Genomic DNA, 20,135 nt, shown 5'->3' on the forward strand with positions numbered 1-20,135 from the left:
GGAAAAAATCAATCCTAAGGAATAAGCATCAGAAAAAGGATTTTTTTTTCCCCTTTTATGGATTTTTCCCCTTTTAAGGATTTGTTCCCCTGTGTAAGGAGGTGACAAACAAGTCATAGTTACTCTTCAGATATTAGAAATATGTCACCATAATTGTTCTTATGGGAGAAAGTGGTGACAGAGCTTGATGCAAATTAATGACTTCAAGTTTTGGACAAACCTCAGGGACTGGCCTTTTGCTGTAGGGGGCAAAATGCTTTAAAATCTCCTGGTGATTCATAAAGAGCTGGTTGAAATGTGAATAAAATTTCAGAAGCACACAACAACTTTCAGTGAGACAGAGAAATGCTGGAAGCAGAACTTGGGCTGCTTTGGAAACATTATTTTAGAGGGCAGAGAAGGGCCTGGGGAGGTGCTCAGAGGAATAACAGCAGTGAAATGAGACAACAGCAGAGTGAAAAATGAATGGACAAGACTGCAGACTGGGAGCAGGGATGGAGCTATGCAAACACACAAAATGTTATTCCAAACAGGAAGAGAAAGAACAAAGAGGTCTTTCAGTGCAGAATGGGAGCAGCTTCCAAGAGTGGAAGCCTTTAGGGTGCCAGGGATGAGCAAACAGCTCTGGGAGGGCAGCTCCACATCCCTGCACCATCCACAGGACACTTCCAGGCTGGTCTTGGTGTTGGGACCTTTATGAACCACAGAACCAGGGGATCCCAGAATTGCCTGGCTTGGATGGACCCCCAAAGCCCATGCAGGTGTGAAATGGCTGCAGGGAGAGCCCAGAGCAGCCCAGGAGCTGGGTTATGTAGGAGTGATGGGGGTAGGATGGTCAGGACAGACAGAGATGAGAGATCTCTGGAGCCAGGTCAGGAATTTGGGGTTTTTGCAAAGGGCCTGGGTGCAGGACCCTGCTGGGAGCTGCCAGGCACAGCTGGAGCAGGACTGAGAGAGAGAAAGAGAGGGGTAAAGAGAGAGAAGGCAAGAGTGTGGTAAAGAGGATGAGAGAGTGAGGTTCCTGTTACAATACCATAAATCTTCTTCTGTGTTGAATATTCCAATTCTCACTAACCAATCTAGTACAAGATACAAATCCTACAGCATTTACATACAGCCTATAAGAATCATTACATTACCATACTGTGCCACATTTTAAACCCTGAAAACTCCTCTTTGGGCCCTTCTGCCGAGCTGTAGGGTCTGCTCTGACCCTTGGGCCTGTCTGCAAGCAGAGGGTGCTGTGTAATGAAAAGGGGATTACCTTCAGTGGCCACACCATTGTTTTCCCGTTGCTCAGTAACTGAGGTATCTCAAAGCTTGCTTTCAATCTCATTTATAGTTTCCATATTGTCACAATCTTTTGCCAGGCAATGATATTTATAAGGGCTTCCTGTTTCCCTTGCCCAGAGTTACCTGCCAGCCATGTCCCAGTCCCTGTACACGGGGATGTTGGGGTGCTCAGTGCTGTCGTAGGGCCCGAAGTGGCAGTTTGGGGACCCAAACCACTCCCTACAAACTCCTCTTTGGGCCCTTCTGCCAAGCTAACAGGGTCTGCTCTGACCCTTGGAGCTGTCTGCAAGCAGAGGGTGCTGTTCCATCAAAAGGGGATTACCCTCAGCTGGCCATGCCATTGTTTTCCTCTTGTTCAGTAACTGAGGTATCTTAAAGCTTGCTTTCATTTCAATCTCATTTATAGTGTCCATATTGTCACAATCTTTTGCCAGGCAATGATATTTATAAGGGTTTCCTGTTTCCCTTGCCCAGAGTTACCTGCCAGCCATGTCCCAGTCCCTGTACACGGGGATGTTGGGGCGCTCGGTGCTGTTGTAGGGCCCGAAGTGGCAGTTTGGGGACCCAAACCACTCATCAAAGCCGTGCCTCAGGGGGTGGAACTGGGGCCTGTGCCCCAAGTGCCTGGCAACAAAAACAGCAGGTCAGAGCTAAAATCCTACTGCAGAGCAGCCACACATCATCAGCTCATCAGAACAGCATGCAAGAACACAGTGTCTGCCTAAGAAATCAAAACTCAAAGCATTTCAATCACATAAATGACTCCAGAGCAGTGTCTTGAGCTCTCTCACACTTGTTGCAAGCACAGCCATGCAGACTCACCCCAGTGCTCACTTATATTCCATTTTATTTACTCTCCAATCACTGTTTTCCATTTTTTCCTTCCACTGGTGTCTTCTCCCATGCTGTCTGATGATCAGCACTGAGGGACTACACTGCCCCAAACCACTGCAGAGATCACATAATGTTTCACTTAAGGATTCTGATCTATGACAAGTCCCTTTTATCCCACTGAGCTGTAAAAACACAAGGCAGAGCTCATGAAATGCACCATTCCATCCTCATCCCCTTTATGGAGCATTCACGCTGCCAAAATGGTACAAAGAGACCTGAATGGAAATGAAATGAGGTTTTTGTGTGCACATGTGGACTTAAAACACATTTAGCTACTCCTGATGACAGCTCCTCTCTACTGTGCAGCTTGAAAATCCTCCATCCTTAACTTCCAGATGAGGCTTCTCTCTAATCTCCAGGTTTTGTGCAGCAAATTCTGCATTTCCTGCATTTATAGCACCTTGAAGACAGAGAATCCTCATCCTCTCTGTCTCTAAAGGGGATTTTGGTGGCTCAGTGTTTATTTAACCATTCCATCTTCCCCTCACGAGCCTGGATCTGCCCCTGTCCACTTTGTGCATTCCTCTCTGCACCTTCTGAGCATAAAGGCCATAAAATGCATAAAATGCATTCCCTTGGAGTTACTCTGAGCTGTTCCAAATGAGTTATTACAGAAAGAATCCTCATTTCAGCTCTGGTTACAGCTTGCTGATGTAACTGCCACTGCAAGTCTGACCTGCAGGATTCCACCCTTTCCCTTTTGTAGATGTGGGAACACAAAGTTATTCCTGGCTGTTCCTACAACAGGGCAGATGGAAAAGCATCTTATCCTACAAAAGCCCTAAAAGAACTTACAGGGACATTAAACAGTGACTGAGATCAGTCTCTGCATCTTACAGCACAAAAAAACCCCTGAGATTTAACGAAACACAACAAATTCCACACTGGTCATGGAAAATACTTGACTTGCAAACTTATAATTAAACCATGGAATTCACACTCACAGGACACACTGAAGAGATTTTAGAAGGGATGATGAAACAATAAGAAAATTATCTGCTGGAAAACCTCTGTGAGGCCAGGATGAGACTCCAGTTTTACCCAGCATTTCTTCACACCTTTCCAGCCCTGACCAGAAGTTTTTGGATGCACAATAATGCCCTGCACATTCCTACTTAGTCCTATTCCTGCTAACAGCTGCAGGTCCTTCCAGATTTGCCTTTTTTTCCAAGGAGCTGGCACCAATCTGCATTTGCCTTGCTTATTCCTTTTCCCTGAGTGTATGAATTTCCATTTATTAGCACTGAACTGCAGCTGATTGCACCCAGCCCACTGAGCTGATCCCTCAGGGCCATTCTCCTGCCTGGATTTGTGCTGATAAATAATTCACTGTCTTAGGGTGCTTTGCTTTCCTCCCAGCTCCAGCAGGTGAATCCAACCACAATTCAAACTCAGCCTTCTCTAACTTATTAATGAAACTGATAAAGAAATTCCTGTTACTTTCCACAGGAATTCAGTTCATTAATAAAACCCCAAAATATAGCAAGAGTCAAAGATAAAAACCACATAGGTGCTCAAGGCAAATTCCAACAGAATATCCTGGTGTTTTCTGATCAAATAAGTGGTGTGAGGTGTGGATAAAAGCCCAGAGTTGAGGAGTTTATAAATACAAATACACACATAAAACCTCCTCAACTCTTTGTATGAAGACATATGTAAGTATTTGTAATGGGAACACTCAGGAATTGATCCCAGCAGGGGGAAGATCCACCACACTTTCCAAACTTGGACATTTGAGCTTCAAAACAGTTTTTTTCCTGTAATTCTGTTTTTATTGCTGCTCCTTCCCAACACACACAGAGTGAAATCTCAAAGCAAGACACCTCCACATAAATTTACCATTTGCCAATGATCTTATTGGTGTAACCAGCTTTCTTCAGGAGCTCTGGAAGCAGTAATTCAGAATCTGGGATTCCTCCTACTATGTTCTGTGGTGTGTATGCTGTGGAAAACAAATCAAAAACACTTTTCTGACTCTCCAAAATATTACAGCACACAGCTCATGTACTGGATCAGGAATAGACTCATTTGGAATGCCATCAATGCCATTCCCTGCAAGTCCTCCCATGGGATGGAGAGAATAAATTGATTCAGGGAGACCAAAGGGAGATTTCCACCCACTTGTGCATGAGGGTAAATGATAAAGGGAGCTGCCACCCCAGAGTGGAGGTGACACCCTTGAAAGGGAGATGTCACAGAAAATCAGGTGCTTTAGGGGCGGTCTTTATGCTGTAAATTTGCTTTGCGTTTTCTAAAATGAAGGCAGCCTTCTCCTAAACCAAATAACCAATAAATGTGCTCAGACTGCAAGGGCTGATCTGATCTATTACAGGTTGGACTTGATGATCCCAAAAGTCTTTTCCAACCTAATTCATTCTGTGGTTCTGAAGGAAATGAAGAGTGTCTCAGCCCCCGAGGCTCTCAGGTGTGATTGTGCTCAGGGAACCAACCCCAGGCTGCTGCTCCTGCCCAGCCATGTCCCAGCACGTGGCATTTGTCACCCTGGGACCCAAACCAACCCAGGGACCTTCCCTGGAGGCACCAGGGATGGAAACCTGCTCTGAAACTGGGTGGAAATGTGCCTGCTGAATAAACCTGTGAGCAGCCAGCTCTCCCCTGTGGGTTTCACACCCCCACCTGATTGTCCTTCACCAGACCCCAGTTCCCCTGCCCAGAGGAAACATTTCTCAGAAATATTTCAGAAATATTTCTCAGAAATATCTCAGAAATATTTCTCAGAAATATTTCAGCAGAAACAAATGGATCAAGCAGCCTGGTTTATCCTCCTCATTTGAGGAGGAAGTGATAAAATTCACACTTATTACCCACACCTAACAGGGTTTGGTGGCACTCTGGAACATCCATGGGGATGTTTGTCCGAAGAGAAACTCGGAAACAAGGCGCAGAGGGAAATCAGGAGAGGAAGGGAGGTGAGGCATGAGGCTCCTACCGTTCCTGGCGTGTCCATTGGTGGTGTAAAAGCCGCTCCTGACCGGGAGCCGGCCCGTCAGCAGGGCTGCCCTTGCTGCAAACAACACAAACACTTCTTTACAGCCATCCTCTGCTAAATATTCAGGTATTAAAGACTGAATATAGGTATTTATATTGTTATATGATATTATTGTAGGAGGATGAGGGCTGCACACTGACTGGAGTAACAGCCAGCCACTAAATCACTCACACTGTCCCATGAGCCATGGGGAGAATCAGTTCTGAGGCATCATTTCAGTTATTCCAGCTGAAATTTGGCCCCTTTATTAAATCAGCCACACTGAAGAGTCATTCCTTTGAATAGTCAATGGAGGAACCCTTACAGCTCGGTTATATATATATTTATTATGCATTTAAGAGGAAATCCTAGCACAAACTGATTAGATTCTCAAGGCTAAGCTTTCGAGCTTGACTGAGCAAAAGTCATGAAATACAAAGAAAGAGCTGTCCAGCTTTGACAATAAAAGTCAAGTCCTGACTGCAGGGAATATTTAAATAGATGTTTAACTTCAAGCATATGCAGTGCCACCACTGGCTTAGCAGGATTTCAGCATATTTTAAATGCCTTGTCTGAGCAAGGACATCATCAACACACTGGCAAGTGCTATCCTAAATGAGAGCCCAAATAACAAAATATAAAGCTCCTGTTCTTCATTTTTGCTTCAGTTCTTGGCAGCTAATCAGGTTTGAGAGGAAAAAAGAAAGCAAAAAAAAGAGAAACCACCTCACAGAAAAAACAACAAGGAGAAAAATATCTGCCTCTCCCAGACCCAAACGTTCCTTTTATCTCCTGTCCCTGTCCCAGGAGTCTTGTAAGACACCAGGGTCAAAAGCAGGACACAAACTGCTGCCTTTCCTTGCATGAAAGGCTCACCAGAGCCAACAGAATCAGACCAAATATGTCCAGCAACAGATCAGATCCTGCTTTGTTTAACCCAAAATGAGAAAGATGAAAAAAATGCAATGACTGGTGCTGGAGTACTGAACTGGAATGGTACAAAAATCCTGATCACTGAAGCAGTGCTTTGTATGAACTGAAAACTGTCGGGTTTCCAATCCAAACAGAAATAAGAAGGGAGCAAAATGCAAGATCAAAGCAGCAAATGTGATCTGTGGCCTGAGGGCAGGACTGGTTTGGTTGTCAGCCCATGTCAGAGGCTGGCACACACCCCAAACTCCTCAGAGGGAGATGCTGCTCATGCTGACACGGTTCCAAGGGCTCTGTACTTACAGGGAGAGCAGAGGGGGCTGGCAGTGTAGAAATCCAGGAACAGCATCCCTTCTGCAGCCATCTGGTCCAGGTTAGGGGTTTCCTTGGAAGGCTCTCCAAAAGCTCCCAAATCCCCCCAGCCCATCTGGAAAAGGAACACACCAGAAGATGTCAAAGTCCCTTTCTACAACCTCATTTTTGGGCCCACATAACACTTGCATTGTACCCTTTAATTTATAAATGTTTACAGCGCTCATCTCCCTACTCAGCACCTCACAAATGTGACACAAATGTGACACAAATGATCTCTGCCAGCCCTGTGGAGCAGGGAACTCTCACACTTTCCCCTGCTGGGTGGGAAACCGAGCACACACAGGATTAAATGATTTATTAACAGGGATTAAAGCACTTGCAAGGAGCCCAGTGCCTTCACTGTTACTCAGAGGCCTGAGGCACACCCAGAGCAAGGAGGAAGAGGAAGTTACACGTGGTTTACTCGGGGTTGTGCAGCTGCACGTCTGAGCCCTCAGTGCCTGCCCTGCTGTCTGTGCTGGGGCCCAGGATTCCACCTCAGCCTCTGCAGGACTGCAAACACAAGGACAAGCCCTGAACTCCAAAGCAGCACTGCAGGAAAAGCCAGGAAATGTTTGAAAAGCCAGAGGAACCTGCCAGAGGCACCACCAGTCCCTGTGCTTATCTGCAGGACTGTGCCTTCACCCTGCTCTTCCTCCTGATCCTGAGGGGTCACACAGCAGGAGAACCACAACATTCCCATCAGGGCTCCGTGCTCACTGCTGGAAACCATTCCAGGCAGAAGGTTCTGGAAGGGAGCAGCTCAATGGGCACCACAGGTGCTTTGGGAAAGGCAAGGTGTGTGTCAGGTGAGCCATGGATGCATCCAGATCCTCAGGGAACCACCTGTGCCATCAGATAAGGAAATCACTGCAGACATGGTTTCTGAGTTAAGGAGCATCCCTGGGATGAGGGATTAAAATGGATCCAATGGATTCACCCCCAAGTTCTTGATTTTTCTGCATCATCAAGGAAGAAAGACAAAAAGAATCTCACATTGCTCTAATTCCAGAGTCACAGAGGGTGAAGGGAAAAACGCAGGGAGAGGTGTTTTTAATGAACATATTAAATAAATCAATATTAATAAATCAATATTAATAAACCAATAAAGCTGCAGACAGGAGCCTCATGCTGTACCAACACTTCCAGAGTGGGAGAACCCCTGTCCCAGAGAGCTTTCCTCTGGAAAATTACAAATGCCAGCTTGGGAGGGGGAAATATTGCTGAATGGAAAACTGAGATCACTGAGCTTGGGAAACACTCTGAGTCCCAGCTGTGCCCAGTCCCCACCCTGTCCCCAGCCCAGAGCACTCAGTGCCACCTCCAGTCCTTCCCTGGGCACCTCCTGGGGACTCCAGACGTGCCTGGGCAGCCCCTGCCAGAGGCTCAGCTGGCTGGAAATGCAGGGGATTCTCCTGCTCAGGAATGTGGGAACACCATGGAACAATGGGCACGATAAACTGGCAAAAAGGGAAGGTTTGCCCACCCTCGTGAGCTCCTTAAGCAGCTTCAAACAGCAACAAACACATTTCCACCACAAACACACCTGGAAGGGGACAGGAAATTATCAGGAGAGAAGCAAACTGGGCAGATGGCAGCGACCTGAATGTGTTGGAAATGAATATAATTCCTTATCCGTGTGGCCAAGGGTGCAAAATTGAAAAGATTTTGAGTTAGAAATAAATCTGTGATAATCCCTGCTCTTTAATAATTTACTGTAATTTTTTCTCTTCCCAGTTCAGAGAGCAATAATGAGCAGAATTACTTTTCTTGTTTAGTTTTTCAGGAGGCCACCAAGCCCCTCCTTGTGACCAACAATCACCAGGGTAGGAAGGGAGCAAGGCAGGGACACCTGGGGCAGGTGACACAGGGACACATCCAGGTGGCTTTGGGATGGCTCCAGACAGGAGACCGCACATCCCTGGGCAGCTGTGCCAGGGCTGTGCCACCCTCCATGGGCACAGGCTCTCCTCGCGTTCAGAGGGAGCCTCTCGTGGTTTGGTTCGTGGCCAGCGCAGCTCCTCCTGTCCCTGGGCACCCTTGGGAACAGCCTGGCACCGTCCTGTGACACCCACGGGAGCGTTCGTACGGATTGATGGGACCCTGTCAGCCGGACCTTCCCCGAACGGACCCGCCCGGCTCCCGGTGCCCCCTCAGCCGAACCCGCCCGGCTCCCGGTCCTTCCTCAGCCGGACCCGCCCGGCTCCCGGTCCCTCCTCAGCCGGACCCGCCCGGCTCCCGGTCCTTCCTCAGCCGGACCCGCCCGGCTCCCGGTGCCCCCTCAGCCGGACCCGCCCAGCTCCCGGTGCCCCCTCAGCCGGACCCGCCCGGCTCCCGGTGCCCCCTCAGCCGGACCTGCCCGGCTCCCGGTGCCCCCTCAGCCGGACCCGCCCGGCTCCCGGTGCCCCCTCAGCCGGACCCGCCCGGCTCCCGGTGCCCCCTCAGCCGCACAGCGCTCCGGGCCCCGCACACCCGTCCCTCCATGTCACCAGCCCGTCCCCGCGGTGCCGCACTCACGTCGTCCATGAGCAGCAGGACGATGTTGGTGGTGGCGGTGGCGGCGGGGCCGAGCAGGGCCCAGCACAGCCCCAGCGGGCCCAGGGCCCAGCGCAGGCCCCGCGGCCCCGGCGCCGCGCTCGCCATGGCAACCGGGCCGCGCGCGCCACGTGACCGCGCCGCGCCACGTGACCCCCGCGCGCGCCGCGTGACCCGGCGGGAGCGGGAGGGGCGGGGCCAAGATGGCGGTGTGCATCGCCGTGATCGCCAAGGAGGTGCGGACAGACACGGGGGGACAGCGGGACACGGGGGGACAGCGAGACACGGGGGGACAGCGAGACACAGGGGCACAGCGGGACACGGGGGCACAGCGGGACACGGGGGCACAGCGGGCCCAGATGGCGTCATGAGGCCTGAGTGGGGCCGGGTGCAGCAGCGAGGTGTGAACGGGCAGCGGAGGCCTCAGGCTGAGGGGAACAGGGGTCAGTGAGGTCTGGGGAGGGGTGAAGGGAAAGAGGCCGGGGCTGTGACAGGTTATGGGGTACGGGAGAGGGAAATGGGCAGGATTTCGGGTTGTGGGGTTAAGGAAAACGGGATTAGTGGGGTCTGGGGAAGGGCGAGGGCAGAGGGGCTGGGCCTTAGGTTGTGGGGTTGAAAACAAGAGATCGGTGCGGTGTGGGAAAGGGTGAGGGGAGAGGTGCTCTGGTTTCAGGGTCTGAGCAGGGCTGGACTGTGGGGTAGGGGAGAGGAGAATGGGCAGGATCCCGGGTTGTGGGGTCTGGATGGGGGTGAGGGAAGCAGAACAGAGCCAGGGGCAGGAGGGCAGCACTGGGGGGAATGGGCTGGGCAGGAGCAGGGGTGGGGCAGCCGGTACAGGCACAGTGTGGGGGTGCTCCAGGCTGTCCTGCTGCAGGGACAGAAGGGTTTTCCTTGGCACAGACGGGCACAGGCTCTGCTGGGGCAGGAGAGCACAGAGACCCGAGCCTTGTGTGCTGCCTGTGCCAATGGTTCTCCTGCCATGGGGACAGCTGTGCTCCAGAGGGGCCATGCTGGGAACACAAAGGGTTAACCAGCTCTGGCAGCAGCAGCAGTCTCCAGGCAGTGTGGCTTGCTCCGCTCCAGAATTACCCCCTGTACATCCGGAGTGTCCCCACGGAGAACGAGCTCAAGTTCCACTACACCGTGCACACCTCCCTGGACGTGGTGGATGAGAAGATCTCAGCCATGGGCAAAGCCCTGGTGGACCAGAGGGAGCTCTACCTGGGGCTCCTCTACCCCACTGAAGACTACAAGGTGTATCCTTGTCATGCTTTGGGCCAGGCCTTTGTGGGTTTGGTTTAATCTCAGAATATCCTGAGCTGGAAGGGATCATCAATCCAACCCCAGCCCTGCACAGACACCCCAACAACCCCACCCTGTGCATCCCTGAGGGCATTGTCCAACCTCTCCTGGAGCTCTGGCAGCCTTGGGGCTGGAACCATTCCCTGGGGAGCCTGGGCAATGCCCAGCACCCTCTGGGGTAAGAACCTTTCCCTGAAATCCAACCTAAACCTGCCCTGACACAGCTGCAGCCATTCCCTGGGTGCTGTCCCTGTCCCAGAGAGATCAGCTCAGTGCCTGCCCCTCCTGAGGAGGTGCCCCCATGTTTCCTGCCCCTCTGGGCACAGCCCAGCCTGCTTTCTGCTGTGTGGGAGCAGCTCCTTGACCCCTGCCCAGCTATGGCTACGTGACCAACTCCAAGGTGAAGTTTGTCATGGTGGTGGATTCCTCCAACACAGCCCTGAGGGACAACGAGATCCGCAGTGTGAGTGCCCCAGGGCAGAGCCAGCCCTTGATGGATTCACCTCCAGCCTCACTGGGGCTGCCCCTGCCAGCCCCCCGGGCTGCTGAGGAGCCAGCAATTGATGGATTCACCTCCAGCCTCACTGGGGCTGCCCCTGCCAGCCCCCCAGGCTGCTGAGGGGCCAGCCCTTGATAGATTCACCTCCAGCCCCCCGGGCTGCTGAGGGGCCAGCCCTTGATAGATTCACCTCCAGCCCCCCGGGCTGCTGAGGGGCCAGCAATTGATGGATTCACCTCCAGCCCCCCGGGCTGCTGAGGGGCCAGCAATTGATGGATTCACCTCCAGCCCCCCGGGCTGCTGAGGGGCCAGCAATTGATGGATTCACCTCCCCTCCCTTTGCAGATGTTCCGCAAGCTGCACAATTCCTACACAGACATCATGTGTAACCCCTTCTACAACCCTGGGGACAGGATCCATTCCAGGTGAGTGCCTTGTCCACGTGCCACCTTCCTGGCATTTTCAGGGCGCTTCTGATGCAACAGGACCAACCTGTGGTGGGCCAGTTCAGGTGTGTGCCCAGTGGTGTTGGTTTGGGGCTGTTCCTGCTCCTGAAAAACTGACAGTGTAATAAAAAGTTCTACTGAATTCTCACTGCTACCTCAGAACTGGGGTTACAAACATTAAGCTGAAAAAATGTATCTTTTTGTAAGAAAAAATTACCTGAAAATAGAGGTAATAATAATAACCCCCAAACAAACATAGAATTAACCCCAGAACTAACCCCCCCCAAAAACCCAAATAAAAATACAAACCATGATGATAAATAATCAACCAGTCACCCACCAAATTTTACATTCTTGTAGCTTGTTTGATGGTCCTAGAGGTGTTTCGCAGATTTAATAATTGTGAATATAAAAGTGTAATAAGTTGAACAGGTTAGAGTGAACAAGGGCCCTTGTCCAGGGTTTATCCTTGGGTGGGGACAAACATTCAGCACATGGAATTCCTCACCTGTGAGGGTCAGTGTCCCCCATTCCCACTGTAACCTCACAGGGAATTTCAATAAATTGGGAGTTTCTGTTTCTTGGCAAGAACAACTCTGCAGACACAGAGCAGCAGCCAGAATAAGACCTGTCCTTACCTCAGCTTAATTAAAAGTCATTAATCCCTCAACAGCCTGTGGTGTAAAGAGGAAAACCCTGTGTCCAGGCAGAGGCAGGGTGAGAAAGTGGTTTTGTTACAAAAGCTGTGCAGAATGAGCTGCTTCCCTTAATAATCTGTTTATTCCCCTCTGCAGGGCTTTTGATACCATGGTGAACTCCATGATGATGCAGGTGTGCTGAGCCCCTTCCCACCCCCCTGGGAAACATTCCCTGTGTGCAGGAGCATGCCTGCAGTGCTGTAAATATTCCATTCTGTGTCATAATTTAAATTTCCTCTGTGTAAAATAAACCTGACACCTGCAAGGTTTGCCTGGATTTGTACTTGAGCAAACACAAACCACTGCTCAGAGATTCATGGCATGGTTTGGGTGGGAAGGGACACTAAAGCCACCTCATAGGGACATCTTCAGTGTCCCAGGCTGCTCCTGGAACAAGAGGAGCTCCAAGGTCCCTTCCAACCCAAACCTCTCCAGGAGTTTCCCTGCCTGGGCTGATTTCTGGGTGCCTCAGGTGCTGTTAGCACTTTGCACAGTGACTCCCAGCCCAGGTAGAGCAGCTGGAATGAACCCACCCCATCCAGCATGGATTAAGCCATCAGGATTGCACAGCTGCCTGCCTCATCCCAAATTCATCTCCATTAGCATCTCCTCCTCCCCTGCAGCTCTAATTACAGACTCCCAAATCAGCAGCAGGTATTTATCTGGAATAAAGCACAAATTGCACTGTAAAGCATCCCAGCTCCATCACAGGAGATGCAGGCACACACAGCTCTGCTGCAAGCACCTCCTCAGTTCAAAGCCACAGAAACCAGCTAAAAATAACAGATCTGCCCAGCCCCAGGGGCCTGGACAAAGCCAGAACTGCACACGAACTTCACACAGCAGGATCATTTATTTTAAAAATAAGTAACAGTTACAAATACTTTCTCAAACAGAACTTAAGCACATTTTATCAGCAACCACCTGGAATATCATGGGAGGTTCAAGCCTCTCCCACCATCTCCACAAGGCACAGCTGTGCACTGTTATCCGCAAACATTTCCAGCTAAAAAATTTGGCTGTTTTCACTCACAGAGATGGCAGCTCAGTGTTGCCTCTTCCACAAGAGAGTCCAAATACCCCAAAAGTAGTTTTTTATTTAAAAATAACCCTCAAAAATGTATAATCCTATCAAACAGAAGCCCTAGAAAAAGCTGGTTTATAGTCTAAGCCTAAGGGTAGCTCAAATCAAGGTCGGTCTCAGCAGCTCTGAGGACAGTATCAACATAACATGAAGAGTTAAGGCCCCAAGCTTTAAAAAATTCTAGAGATCTTAAAGGGGAAAAAAAAAAAATCTGGGATTTTTAGCCTGGCAATGCCCCTGAGCTGTGAAAAGCTGGTTTAGGAGTCGGTTGCATCTGCTGCATCTGGGTTAGAGGGATCCTAACCAAGGAGCCTGAAAGATTAGAGTGAGAATTACATAATAAAACCCATTTCCATGCAGAACTTCTCCCAGGAATGCTGTCTGCCTGGGATACCAGCATGCCCTTTCTAATACAAAGCTTCTCCTTTAAAAACACGGGGCTGCATAAACACAAATCCAGCAGGAAAGGGAACAGCCAGGACCCTTAACTTGCCTGGTACCCAGCTCCTGTGGTGCTCTTTGGTCCTGAGCCTCCTGCAGGGCTCACACCATCCCCAAAAGTGACTCCAGAGTAGCAATGGTGATGGGAATGAAGAGGCCAGACCAAAGTGCACCAGTGAAGGTGGTTTTGTAATGCTGCCCTGCAAGAAATAAGGTGAGGAGTTGCCAGCACCCCTGGAGTTTGGAATAAAAGCAGGAAGGAGGGAAGAGGGGTTTGCTGACAGCCAAACTAAAAAAGAGGAAGGATTTTGTGACACCCAGGTCTTGTTTAACTACCACAGAGATACAGAGGCTCCCAGAGAAACAAGAGATATTTTTTTCCCTGTCCTGGATGTGCAAACACAGCGAGCTAAAAACCAGACCCAAACCACATCAGGCTTCCCCAGAGGAAGGTCACACCCAGGGCTGATGATGGAAAAGCTCCCCAGCAATCAGATCTGGAGCTGCAACCCAAAACCTGCTCCATGGATTTGGGAAAGGAAACAGTCTCTAGGCTCTCAGAAGAAAAGGCTGAGCATCCAGCTGCTGTAGGAAGAGCTGAGGAGCTTCTCGGCCAAGCAGTGGCATGGAGGGCATGCAGTCAGGTAGGAGCCAAACCAAACTCCCCAGGACAGCCTTTTCCATAGGATAAGGAGGAGTCTTGATGGTCTGGGAGAGCTCTTCCCTTCCCAGGACAGAGTTCTCTGGAATGAGGCTGTTCTCCGTGCCAACACAAGGCTCTGGGCAGAGCTGAGGTGGGATGAGCTCTCCTGGGTGCTGGCAGCATGGAGCAGGTCCCATCTTCCCTCCTGCAGCCAGCACAGGGCTCACCAGTAATCCTCACAGCCAGGCAGATGGCATTTTTAAAATTAATCTGGTTTTTGGCTTGGGCAGGTGTATTTTTAAATCTCTCCAATCCCATCTCCTCGTTTCAGTCCCATTGGCATCACCAGGCAGTCCAGCTTCTTCTAGTATGGAAAATACCAAGGCAGCAGCCTTGCCCGACCCCTGCACAGGAACAAAAGCAACACCCTGAAGCACAGGGGCACCACTCCCTGCTCCTTCAGCCTTCCAAGGGCTGAGACCCCCCAAAACTAGAGGATCCCCACAGCCAGGCCCAGCTCTGGGACTGGTCAGGCTGGGACAGTGCAATGCCCACCCACCACTCCCAAATTCCTGCAGGGACAGGTGACAACTCCAACATTCCAGATATTCCTTCCCTCCAGAGCCCTCCTCCATCCTCCCAGGGTGGGAGTGGCACAGCACAGCCCACCCTGCTGCACACCTGAGAGCCCCCAGGGGCACAGCACAGCCCACCCTGCTGCACACCTGAGCAGCCCCCGGGCCCAGACTCACCTGTAGGTTCTCCCCCTGACCCGGGGCTGCTGCCCATAGGGGCCCCCCCAGCGGCCCAGGCCACCCCGGGCGTGGAAGCAGCCCCGGTATCCACCGCGGTCCGTGCTGCTGATGCCGGGCATGTTGGTCCTCTTGGGCAGCACCTGCAGGGCAGGGAGGGGCTGCTGGAGCTGGGGTTTGGCCCACACCAGGCAGGCAGGGCTGGGAATGCGGGGAGCAGCCCCTGGGGGCTCCCCCAGCTCTCACCTTGATGACACGGCCCCTGAAGACGCTCTCGTCCAGCTCCACCGCAGCCTTGACGGAGCTCTGCTCCTCGAACTCGATGTAGGCATAGCTGTGTGTGGGCAATGGCGTGAGCAGAGCCCCAGGCACACCCTGCAGCCCCCAGCCCCCCCTGCGCACTGCACTGACCCTTTGGGGTGGCCCGAGAACTTGTCACACAGGATGGTGACGCGGTTGATCTGCCCACAGCTGTTGAAGTGAGACTCCAGCTCTTCTGCTGTGCCCCCGTAATCCACCTGCAATGACAGCCCCAGCCCTCAGCTCTCTGGCGTCTGATGCCTTGGGGTTCAGCTTTTCTATTTTTCAGGTTCTCTGCTGCCTGCTGCGTAACTCTGAAACTTCCTGTGAGGTGTTAGTAGGGTCTCTTCACAGGGTGGTTGGACAAAACAATCCCTTCCCAGCTGAGAATCAAGGACAGCCTTACCCCAAAAGCACAAACAGCTGTGAAGGGAAGGGAGCAAGGCAGGGGGTTGAGACTTCATGAGCTGGAGCTGCAACTGGACAGCTGAACCCAATATGTAGATGAACCAAAACTTATAAAAGTGTAAAAACTTGTGGCTGGGATCCACCTTGGATTCAACCTGGGTGCAGCCCTGGCCAGGCTCTTGTGCTGCCCAAGGTGTGTCCTTTTAAGGCCTTGCAGTAAATACCTATTTTGTCCATTTAGCTTTGTCTGGTCTCTGTTCCAGATCAGCCTCTCAAGGCAGCAGATCCACACCCCAGCAAGGGAGGCAAAGGGCCCAGCTGGCCCCACTCACCCCCCAGCACAGCTCAGCCCCTGCTGAGGGTCAGGGGACCCTCCCAGCTCTGAGTGCCCCCACCTGGAACACAAATCCAACAGACAACCTGCCCTGTTTTGAAGGAACAGGCAACACCACACAACCCACAGCTTCCAGGGGGCTTTTGGGAAGCTGACACCTGCAACAGGTGAGCTGCAAGTGGAGGATAATGAGCCACATTCCCAGGCTGGGCTGGGCACAGGGGAAACACCTGGGATGGGAACAGCCAGGCTTTGGGGAGGAGCAGATCCACACCAGGGATTTGGGACACACACACCCAGCTGGGCACAGAGCGGGGGCTCCCACTTACATTGCCCACGTAGATGGAACGCTGGTCAGCCTCCATCTTCTCCTTGGTAGTCAGTGGGAAGAGAGCTGTGGAGAGGAGGGATTTGTCATGGACAGAGGGACATCTGTCTGCTCCCAGCACAGCCACCCGAGCTCCTCAGACCCCTGGTCACATCCAGGTGCACCCAAACCCTCACACTGCTGCCTCCTCCTCCACCCCCTTGCCCCTTTTCTTTTCACTGTGACTCCTCTACTAGGGCTGTTGGTACTAAACTCAATTACTTAATTGAATTAAATACAATTAAATTAATTTACTACATCTGGGCCCACACAGGTAGGAGGTTAGAGCTGACAGAATGTGCATTAGCAGGCCCGGAACCCCCCTCACCCACCTTATGTGCCCAGTCCCAGAGAGGCAGAGCCAAATCCTCTGGCTCCAATTGCCACCCTGTGCCCCAGAGGTGTCCCTAGGGAGGGACAAAAGCACCCTGTGACAGCCCATACCTGCTTCTGAGCTCATGAACAGGTGATTGTCAGCTTCCAGCTGCAGCTCCTTCAGCCTCTCATCCTCCTTCTCTATTTCCCGCAGTTTGGCTTTGATGGCCTCCAGCTCCTGCATCCCAAACCAAGAATTTCACAAGCAGCACTCGGAGCAGGGACACCCCAGGTGTAAAAGGGTCCCCATTCCCTTTGGGAAGCCGGTTCCCCGTGCAGGCAGGCACTCACCGGGTCCTGAACATCCTGCTCCTCCTCCGCGCTGTTCCCCTCCTGGGGGCTGGGGTCTGAGCCCTCATCCGCTGCCTTGCACACGGCTGCCACCTCTGCCACGTCCCAGGGCGCCGCCTCCGCTTGCAGGGACGGCGGGTCCTGCCACCAGATCTCCGAAGTGTCCAGGAAGAGAGGACTGGGCAGGAGAGGGGGCAAAAGGCATTGAACCAACAGCCATTTAACGTCTCGGCTAAAGCACAGCCTCCGCCGGGCAAGGGCGTTTCCAGCAGGAGGATGGAGAGGGGACATTAACGCAGCTGCTTCTCTGTGCAGCAAAGCCCCAGCACTGCAAAGGGCAGCGGTTCACACTGAGGGGGTTCCCAGCTCACGGGGGCTGCAGAGGGAACAGGGAAGCAGCTGCCCTAAAGCGGCGGGTAGGGACGGGAACGGGCAGGCAGCACACGGCCACCGGCAGCGCAGCGAGCAGCCAAGGCAGAGCCGCACCCTCCCAACCCCCGAGGGGGCACGGAGGGACACGCCCTCCCGCCCTGGGGAGCGGAGCGCCGCCCGGGCTGCAGCCCACGGAGCGGTGTCCCGGCGGTGCCCAGCCGTGCCCGGGCGGTATCAGGGCGGTGCCCAGCCGTGCCCGGGCGGTGTCCCGGCGGTGCCCAGCCGTGCCCGGCCGTGTCCCGGAGCCGAGCCCGTCCGGAGGCCCCGCGGCCCCGGCCCCGCACGCACCTGGCCCGGCCCCCGAACATTGCTGCGCGCGGCCCGCGCGAGCGGCGACCACGTGCGGCTCTCCCGCCACCACGAGCGGGGCGAGCGCCCGCGCGCCGCTTTTCACACATCAGCGGCCAATCGGGGCGGGGCGCGCGCCCAGGCTCCGCCCACCGCAGCCGGCGGGGGAACGGTCCCGGAGCCGCGGGTTCGAGACCCGGCAACGCCGTTCAGCTGGGGCGGATCGGGGTGGGCAGGGTCCCTCCGCCCCTCCCATCGCAACGAGCCCGCTGTGGGGCCGGGGCTGCAGCCAACTGGCAGCGCAGGTGCAGCAGGGGGCACCACAAGGGCGGAGCTGCAGCCACGGGTGTGACACATCTCTCTGAGTGCCCCCAGGACACACCTGAGTTACCCCGCCATGAACGCCCCTCCTTCGCAGTGAGCGCCCCCAGGGCTGTATGAACCCCCCGAGGCAGGAGTGGGGGCACCGGGCGCAAAGCACTGCCAGGAATGGGGGATGAGGGCACCCAGCACAAGCCCAGGCTACGGAGCCGCTGGTTGATATTAAATTGTCTTTATTACACAGATACAGAGTTAAGAACAGACATAACCTGAATCATAAAGTTTACATCTTTCACAGGTCAAACATACAGTACACTTAGAGAAAGCGGGGAACAGCAAGGGGGGACAGCATGCCGAAGGAAAGTCCTACCACGTCATCTCTCATCGTGGGCTGGCCCCACGCCTGGCCCGGCCGGGGGCTCTGCTTTCCAGCCCCCCGGTGTCCCCAAGCCGGGGCTGGCAGGGCTCGGCCCCGCACGGGCTCGGGGAAGCGGCCGCCAGGGACGGGGGACAGCGGCACCCCCTCCCCGCCGGGGCCGTGGCGCTCGGTGACACCGGAGGAGCCCCCGGGGCTGCCACCGCACGGGGGACACCCCATCACAGTGCCTGGCACCGGGGGACACAGTGGCATCCTGTCCCCAGCCTCAGAGCCGCTGGGATGCGGAGGGGACCCCAGCAGCCCCCGGAGGAGGAGGAAGAGGAGGAGGAGGAGGAGGAGATGCTGCAGGGGAGTTCGGGGGGCTCTGGCAGTGATGGAGCAAAGGCCAGGCAGGTGTGGGACCCTGCTCCAGCCTCGCCGGGACGCGGCACTTTGGTTTCAGCTGGGATTGTGGGTTGGGAACGAGAGGTTGGAGAGGGCACCCCAGAGAGCCACGTCCCTCCTGCCACCTCCCAGTGCCACACCAGCGCCCAGGGCTCTGCCTCCCCGCGGGCACGGGCACCTGCCACACGCTGTCCCCGTGTCCCCGATGTGGCACCCCGTGGCCCCAGGCTGCCCCACAGCACCCGGCCCGGCCAGGCTGTGCCAGCACCGCGCTGCCACCTCCGAGGTGCCACCAAAGGGGCACAGGTGCCTTGGTCCCCAGCACCACCATTCCGGAGCAAACCCCCGGGAAAGCGCCCACAGCATCACCGCAGCCCCGCGGCCGCTCCGTCCTCCCCGCAGCACAATTCTATTTTTTTTTTTTTTTTTTTTTTTTTGGGAAATCTGACATTTAAAGCTGTCGTTCTGGTTTGGCCGCCCGTCACCGCCGGCCCTCCCTCCCCTCCCTCGGCTTTTGGTTTCAATGCAAGGTTCTGTAGGGTAGTTTTATTCTTAATTAAAATTAAAAAAAAAAAAATTAAAATAATTCCAAAAAAAAAAAAAAAAAAGCAAACCAGCAGGGAGCGGAGCGGAAAGGAGAGCAGACCCTGGGGAAGGGATCTCGCCCCCGGTTTCCCGGCGAGGTGGAGGTAGAGAGGCAGAGCCCCGGCAGGAGCGGGGCCGGGGGCGGCGGGGACGGGCAGGGACAGGCGGGGACGGGCCGGACACCCGGGCGAGCAGGGGCATCTGCAATACTCTTATATATTACCTCTTCTCAGGAAACGTAAGAAAAATAGACAATATTACATATGTCACACCATAAATAAAGTGAACAGTCACGGGAGGGGCACCCGGCGAAGCCCCCAGGGTTGGGGTGGGGGGCACAGAAACCACCCAGGGGGTGCAACGAGGTCTTGGGGGGCACAGAAACGTCCCTGGGGTTGGGCCAAGACCTTGGGGTGCACAGGAAACCCCTGGGGGGACGCACCAAGACCTTGGGGTGCACAGAACCCTCCTAGCAGGATGCACCAAGATCTTGGGGTGCAGAGAAACCTCCTGGGGGGGATGCACCGAGACCTCAGAACAACAACCCTGGGAGGATTCAGAGAGATCTCGGGGTGCACAGAAACCCCCCGGGGTCTCAGGGTGCACAGAACTCACCCAAGGTGACACCCAAGGTGACACACCAAGATTTTGGGGTGTGCAGAGCCCTCCCAGGGGATGCACCAAGGCCTTGGGGCGCACAGAACCCCCAGCAGGGCTGGGTGACAGTGGCACAGGGCCGTCACCCTTGGCATGTCCCAAGCTCTGCTGTGGCCCAGCCCAGCCCTGTGACCGGCAGCACAACCCCTCGGCC

At 53.9% G+C, this 20,135-nt stretch overlaps 3 protein-coding genes across 5 annotated transcripts in view; 1 reads left to right on the top strand and 2 right to left on the bottom strand.

Annotated features, from left to right (window-relative positions):
* GALNS (galactosamine (N-acetyl)-6-sulfatase) overlaps positions 1-9,108 on the bottom strand; it is a 42,479-nt gene extending 33,371 nt beyond the window's left edge. The window contains exons 1-5 of one of the 2 annotated variants that reach the window (XM_058813379.1): positions 8,978-9,108; positions 6,410-6,533; positions 5,138-5,212; positions 4,027-4,129; positions 1,774-1,917 (exon numbers count right to left, since the gene is read on the bottom strand). In XM_058813379.1, the coding sequence (XP_058669362.1) occupies positions 1,774-1,917; positions 4,027-4,129; positions 5,138-5,212; positions 6,410-6,533; positions 8,978-9,103 (572 nt within the window). In that variant the 5' untranslated portion in view covers positions 9,104-9,108. Of the gene's footprint in view, positions 1-1,773; positions 1,918-2,115; positions 2,242-4,026; positions 4,130-5,137; positions 5,213-6,409; positions 6,534-8,977 lie in introns of those variants that run through there. The other variant, XM_058813380.1, reaches the window with a different exon arrangement.
* Positions 9,109-9,182: 74 nt separating this feature from the next.
* TRAPPC2L (trafficking protein particle complex subunit 2L) lies at positions 9,183-12,205 on the top strand. 2 transcript variants are annotated; one of them, XM_058813640.1, is made up of 5 exons: positions 9,183-9,231; positions 10,079-10,251; positions 10,673-10,760; positions 11,142-11,221; positions 12,037-12,205. In XM_058813640.1, exons 1-5 carry the CDS (start codon positions 9,199-9,201, stop codon positions 12,080-12,082), a joined length of 420 nt encoding a protein of 139 aa, XP_058669623.1. In that variant the 5' UTR covers positions 9,183-9,198; the 3' UTR covers positions 12,083-12,205. The 2 variants fall into 2 exon arrangements, with proteins under 2 accessions (XP_058669623.1, XP_058669622.1); XM_058813639.1 differs by lacking the exon at positions 12,037-12,205 and having other exon boundaries at positions 10,673-10,940; positions 11,079-11,221.
* Positions 12,206-12,782: 577 nt separating this feature from the next.
* On the bottom strand, positions 12,783-17,714 carry PABPN1L (PABPN1 like, cytoplasmic). Its single transcript, XM_058813647.1, has 8 exons — positions 17,656-17,714; positions 16,936-17,113; positions 16,714-16,822; positions 16,232-16,296; positions 15,272-15,378; positions 15,107-15,194; positions 14,861-15,003; positions 12,783-14,512 (listed from the first exon to the last, which is right to left on the bottom strand). The coding sequence occupies exons 1-8, from the start codon at positions 17,673-17,675 to the stop codon at positions 14,473-14,475; spliced, it is 750 nt and encodes a 249-aa protein (XP_058669630.1). The 5' UTR covers positions 17,676-17,714; the 3' UTR covers positions 12,783-14,472.
* Positions 17,715-20,135: the final 2,421 nt, after the last annotated feature.

The sequence above is a fragment of the Ammospiza caudacuta genome, chromosome 13 (genome assembly GCF_027887145.1).
Source record: "Ammospiza caudacuta isolate bAmmCau1 chromosome 13, bAmmCau1.pri, whole genome shotgun sequence".
In the NCBI taxonomy this organism is placed as follows: domain Eukaryota; kingdom Metazoa; phylum Chordata; class Aves; order Passeriformes; family Passerellidae; genus Ammospiza; species Ammospiza caudacuta.